The 6,774-nt window shown below is 35.5% G+C and overlaps 1 protein-coding gene across 1 annotated transcript in view; it reads left to right on the forward strand.

The window, feature by feature from the left end:
• The window catches only part of TMX3 (thioredoxin-related transmembrane protein 3), a gene marked incomplete at its 5' end in the record, with an annotated part of 28,363 nt that extends 25,503 nt beyond the window's left edge, over positions 1-2,860 (forward strand). Inside the window, 2 exons of the mRNA XM_009078732.1 lie at positions 1,225-1,293; positions 2,443-2,860. Coding sequence (XP_009076980.1) covers positions 1,225-1,293; positions 2,443-2,709 — 336 coding nt within the window. The remainder of the gene's footprint in view (positions 1-1,224; positions 1,294-2,442) is intronic.
• Between the last annotated feature and the right edge of the window lie 3,914 nt (positions 2,861-6,774).

Genomic DNA, 6,774 nt, shown 5'->3' on the forward strand with positions numbered 1-6,774 from the left:
CAGTGTGAGGGGTGTTGTGATAATTTATTTAGCAGTTCTTTGTTCTTCAATTCTCAATTTTTGTAATGCTTTGTTAATTGCATTGAATTATGTTACCAACATCCATTAGAATCTATTTGAATATATCCTTCTGGTTGAAATAACAAATACAATTGGTTTCTTTCTGGTTTTTAACTTTGAGGGAATTAATTTGTGATGCCTTGTGTTTGTTGCCCTAGTCACTTAGGTCTTTCTAACTTTTGTTTGCAGTATTTCAGCTAGAATGATTAAAGGTCAGTCGAAATTCACATCTCTGTACAAGACAGGCAATACAGGCTGTGACTTCATTTAAGTTGTCTATATTTAAATTCTCTATAGACATAAAATGGAACTACTTTGGCCATGTTCTTTGCCCCAGAAATTGTGCATCTGTTGAGGAGTGACAGTCTCCAAAGTGTGCTGATAAACAACTAGTGGGATGCAGACTTTCTGAACCACAGAGAAATTTCTGAGAAGTCTCACATTGGGTTCTTCCTTTCCTTGGGAAGTGGTAGATCATTCACCTTGACTTCATTGTTATTTTCTCTAAGGCCCTATAGGTAACTTCGTGTGAATCTGTTTCATCTTTGTGGACATTTTGCTATTTGAGGGGTTTTAGTCAGGTCAGGTGCTGATCATTTGACTTCCAAAATGAGAGTTTATTTCTCTGGCAACTCAGTACAGGTGAAAACTAGTTCTGTTCAACAGACAGATTGCCTTCAAATTCATGTAGCTGTTTTGAACACTGCTAAATTAGATGGCAGTGTAGGTACAGTCCTTCATTACTTGACACAAGTTTTATGTATTGCATATCTTCTTTTTGCTTAGATCTTAGACTTTTTCCAACTGCACTGTCGTAGTCCATGCTGTAGGAAAGTTCAGAAGATCTCTGCAGTTTTATCATTGTTGCATCAGGACAGTTGGTAGTTTCGGTTGGTGTTCCTTTATGGCAGGAGAGTGCCTGCCCACTGCTCAAGTTGGCACTGATTGTTTGAAACAATTGTGTGGGAGTTTTTCATGAGACTATTGAAAAATGTTTATCCAGGCTTGAGATGTTGGAGTGTCTGGGCATCATGAGATGCAAGAATAATTACTTTTCATTTCCTTCTAAAGGGACTTAAGATTGCAAGGTCTGAAGAATGAACTTTTGGAATCATAACTGAAAAGTGTCAGCAGTTTTGACATAGTTCCATTTGAAATTTTCAGGCACAGGGTGGTGATGGACTTCTGCAGCGAATCAAGAGAATAATCTATGATGCCAAGTCTACCATAGTGGTAAGTTTTATTTTTCATTAAATTAGATGGTACCCTTGTCAGTCAGGATACAAATATTTTCATATTCCATACATCATGTATATATTACAGGTATATGTATATTAGGTTTAAGCCAAATGAACTTCTTGATAAAAGTTAATAATATATGTGATAAACATTTAACATATGTTTTTACATTTTTCACTTCTTTGCTGTATGTCTGACATCTGTTTTAAGGCATAGAACAAAGAGAGTTCAACATCTTTTCCTTGACCCTTTAGATGTCCTTTCCCGAAACTGATAGCATTTCCATATTCTGAGACATGTTACAGTTTTGGTCGAATTAGTCAGAGCGTAGGGGGATTAAATGCTACACTTCGTGTCATTTCAAAGCAAGTATTTTTATCATCTTTCTTACAGGTTAATTATATTTAACAAAATCTTGTTGGGAAGATGTACACAAATCCATTTCTTCACTTGTTCTACACAACTGTCCTACTTGTGCTGTGCATTTAAATTGAAACTCACATGTTTCTTTATGAGTAGCTTCCAAACTTCTCTGAATGTACAACATTTAGCCATAGGTTTCTGAAACCATAAATCCTTCTTCCTGTGTCATTAGCTGTACTCTTCAAAAGAAAGCTGTCTAGTCACAGAATGTTTCTGTAGTTCTTTATTATTCAGACTAATTTTTGAAAATGAGACAGAAATGAGATGAAACTGATTGCTTCAAAGCATTTTTAAAATACTGTTAGAACAATTGCATCTAAAGCTTCAAATAATGCATCAGATATGCAGTTGGCATGTTAACATGAACAATCCCAGTGCAATATTGTAATCTTTGAACTTTGCTAAGTCTCTTTTTTTATGAACTTAAGAGTAGGAATTGTTGAAGTTGAGGACTCCTTGTCCTTTTTGCAGGGAAAAAACCCCAAGCCAAACAGCCTCCCTGCAAAAAAACCCAAAACAATTAACCAAAGCAGCAACAACAACAAAAACCCCAAACAAGCAAACAGAAGAAAACCAATAAACTCCTCCATCTCCCTAAAAAAGCCCTGACTCTGTAATTTTGGATCTTTCTGGCTAAATACTCAGAGTAATAAAGAAGTAACACAGTAACTTTATATATTCACTGAGAGTGATTTTTACTTCAAATTTCTGTTTCAACAGTCTGTGTTCAAGAGTTCACCACTGCTGGGATGCTTTCTCTTTGGGTTGCCCCTGGGGGTCATCAGCATTATGTGTTACGGGATCTGCACAGCTGATACAGATGGAGAGGTGTTGGAGTATGAGGGAGCTAAAAAGGAAAGTGGTGATCGGGAGCTCACAGACGAAGGCAGTGAGGAAGAACAAGAGGAGGAAAAAAATGGAAAATATACAGAACTTTCAGATGGAGAGCTTAAACAGAAAGACATAATGGAAAAGAAGAAAGACTAACTTTGTTTAGCAAACGAATTCTCTAGAATTTCCCAATAGACTTACTTATTGAAGATTGTCATTTATTGATGATCTTCATGAAAGAGGACCGTTTTGTCTGCGTTATGGTAGTTTTGGTTTGCATGTATTCAAATTTTCTCAGAAATTGACAGGAAAAAAGTGGATGTTCTCTTAATTGTCTTTGATTGATTAACAAAGAACAATTTAAACAGAAGAAATTTGCAGGTACAATTCTACATCATCTTTGGAAGAGTTTTGAATTGTTCATTTCTGGAACAGTGAGATAATATTACTTGAACTCCCTGTATGTGATGAACTACTACTAATATAGCCCAGCTAAGCACTCATTCATACAAAATGAAGACTGAAAACTGAGAAAGGTTAAAAGACCTGTAAGGTCTTTCAGAACCTGATAGCTAAAGATAATTTTAGAGTTTTCCAAGAAGTCATGTGTTTTACCTGTTGCAGATTATTGTGGATAAAAACCCAAAACCAACAAACCTTTCTGTTTCTCAAATTTCTGTTTTCTCAGATTTCTGTTTTCTCAAATTTCTAGGAATTGGAGGACAATTATACCTTGTAATAATACAATTATGGGCAGTCAAGAATGTTTGCTTCATACTGGATGGGGCAGTTATATGCTAAGTTGAGTGTTAATTAGTACTATAGCAGCTAAAAATATTGGAAAGCTGCGTTACAGACCTTTTAGAACATGATTGCCTGTTAATTGTTTTCTACAAGTACTTGCACAGGCTTGTAGTGCAAAAGATCTTTAAGTTTTCTGAATCCACAGCACAACTTGATAAAGGAAGACGTAAGTATAAACATCCTTGACTATTTTATATAACTCTTTAATGACAAAGCGTTTTGGATGGTGTAAATTTGTTTTACAGTGTTTAATTGAGAATGTTATTTATCTTTGAGGTAGTTGATTTTGTTTGAGACTGTTACCTACTCTGAAGGAGGGAGTTAATGGAGCATAATATTAACATTCATAGAGATTGATCAGTATAATGCATTTTTGTTACCCATTTCATCATAAAAGTCACTTTTAATACAACCCTGTGACTGAATATGACTAATTTGTGTCCAGGGTTAAAACCTCCAAGGATAAGCTATAAAGCAGCCTTTGGCGTCGATGTCACAAAGAGTACCACAGAAACAAAACTTACATTGCTCTTCCTCTAAGTATTCATGCTGGATTTTTTTTTTTAATTTTTTCTTTTTTTTTTTTTTTTTTTTAAGGCTATGTTGCTGTATAGTAAGAACTAGAATGTCCTCCTTATAAGGCAGCTTGGTCACATAAGCAATCACAATACTATAGCACTAAATTAAGCCATTTAAAATAAAAAAACATGAGTAACCTTAAATAGACAAGTTCTGTGTTTGAGTAAATCTGATGATGATACAGAATCATAACCAGGTAAAATGTATTGCATCCTTTTTTCCCTATAGGAAATAAAGTTATCTCTTCTGTTTGAGTAGCTTGGTAAGAACTGGCTTTCATGGTGCAATGCAGAGTATCATAAGTCGATCCATGACTTTAAAGATTTAGGTTATCAAACAATATGAACAATGTCTAAAGAGTTTAGGAACCTTTTTCTGAAAAATTCCATGTCTGATTTTGAGTCCAACCTTTTTCCTTTTGGGAAGAGAGGAAAAAAATTGAGTTCATAGAATACTGAATAGCAGGTGTCTGATACGTTTTTCCTTTTTTTGTTTTGTCCGTTTTTCTTCTATGAATTGCGTTTTTTTCTTTCTTATTCCTTTTTTTTTCATTTTTGTTACAGCTAGTTATAAATAGTGACTTGAATTTATTTGCTTTTTGTTGTTTTATTTTTTCATAGAATCTTTGAGGTGTAGTTTTGGCATATATATGAAGAATGAGATGCTTAAAACTCTTTCTAGAAAGGTTTTTTTTTAACATGGTATTTAACTCCTGAGTTGTTTAAAAAAATACATTAAAAATCACTTAATGACAAACCTGTAAATTTCTTTGGACTTCAGCACAACTCAGTGCTTATAGCCAAACTGTAGGACTATTAAGGCAGTAATATGTTTTCTTGATTTATCTATTTTCTTAAGATTTCAGTACATATTTAATTTTGGCTCAGGCTGGAAACCTGCAGCTTTTGACTTAATAAAAAAGACCTGGAGTGGTCACTGGAACTTTGCTGTTCCTTCTGTGGTGTGTAATAAATATTTATCTGGGTTCTGCTGCACTGCTAAGAGCTATTTCAACTATGAGCCTTCTTTTTTTGTTGGTTATTTTTGTTTATAATCAGTAGTAGCCAGTTAACTTGCTGAGAAATCTTCTGAGATGTGGACCTAAATATGATAAATATTGTGGTAGAAAGGGATCACACTGGGATCTGTTAAAGCTGTCGTACATATTAGCTAGAGTTAGCAGGAAAGCCGGTGTCTCAGTCACTTCTGAACTCTGGTATCAATCAGGTGTGTACTGAACTGTTGAAACTTAACCTAGAAATGTACTGCTCTTTTCACCAGATCTTTCTCCCAGCTATATTCAACAAATCGTAGGGAGAAGAAAAGCATACAAGTCATATACTGGGTGTCAGAAGTGATGTGAAATAAGTGTTTACTGCAGTCACACAAGTAATCTAGAATGCGCTCTGGGGGGGTATTTTTTTTTCAGTCTCTAAAGGTTTCTTAAAGCAACCTCACTGTAATAACTTTGAATTCATAAAATAATGCTGCTTTTTTAAGTCAAGTGTAAGCCTCTTGTTTTTCTGTAATAAAAACATTCAAAAGAGTGTTTCCTTTGCTTGATTTGCACCGTGTTAAGCTTTTAAGTTGTGTTGGCTTTTTCCTGGGATGCTTGTTTTAAGTGCACTGTAGGCCCTGAATAATATGGTACAGAAATGCAGCTAGTATTTTGCAATATTTTGAAAATCATCTCTAGAGGTAGGAGTTAATATTTGCTTGTCTTTTATTTAAGCGAGCACTCTAGCAGTATAAAAGAAATGCATTTCTGAAAAAGAAAGTTTAAATTACCAGACTTGCAAGAATTTCTGTAGCAAAGAGCACTTGAGGCAGACTGTCTTGATGTATATTTCCTTCTGGAAGCACTTGCATAGTCTTGACACTTGGACGTGCACGGCCTCATGCTCCTTTGCTACTTATCTGTGCTGTTTTAACAGCTCCTGTCCGCACTGTGGCGCTCGTGGTTCAGAGGATGGAAGGATTGCACTCATATGTCTGATGTGTTGAAGATGGCACAAAAGTGCTTCATTCTCATGAAGTATTTAAGTAAAAGGTTTAGCTTGCTTAGCGTTTGTCCAGAACTAATTTACCCTGTTCCTCTTTTGTCAACATGTTTGAAGAATAGATTGTACTTGGAGAAATGGGAGGGTGGGGAGTTGTTCCATTGACAGCCAAAAGCTCAGGTCAGTGTAAAGGGTGCAAAACCAGAATGTACTTCCCTTAAGCTGTTAAAATCTCATGAGACTACAGATGTTTCAGGTTGTATTATCCTGTGACAGGTACTAGCTCTCAAATATCAGGGAAGAAGCCAGCTTTCTGCTAATTTGTTCTCATCACTGAGCACATCGCTAGCAGATCAAATCAGATGAAGTTGTTGCACCTTATATTGCTGTAACTGACAGAGACAGTTTTGTCAATATTGTGCTGAATGCTTTGGCCTCTTGGGAGGTACTTGTAATCTGCCTAGACAGTGTACACATTACCAAACCAATTCTCTTTCTCTGATTTCTGAAATTTTAACCATTTTAAAGGATAACCACTGCTGTCCTGTATGCAATTTACTGACATAAAGCATGATTTAGCAGCTGATGTGAACTCCTGTTGCTTGCAAACTTCCTTCTGCCAAGGATTATAGGAGTTTCTATACACCAAGGAGTATAGAAATGTTTCCATTTGTTTAGCAAAGATAAATAGACTACAAGTGTTATGTATAAAGCATTTTTGGTTGGAGAATTGTGGCTTTTAAGAATAAGACAAGAAGGATCTAGCAGGTCCTTTGAAAAAGAGCAAGGAAACCTTTGAGATGATTACTAATGGAATAGTATTGCTTTGTAGCTCAGT

The sequence above is a fragment of the Acanthisitta chloris genome, unplaced genomic scaffold (genome assembly GCF_000695815.1).
Source record: "Acanthisitta chloris isolate BGI_N310 unplaced genomic scaffold, ASM69581v1 scaffold3487, whole genome shotgun sequence".
Classification (NCBI taxonomy): Eukaryota; Metazoa; Chordata; class Aves; order Passeriformes; family Acanthisittidae; genus Acanthisitta; species Acanthisitta chloris.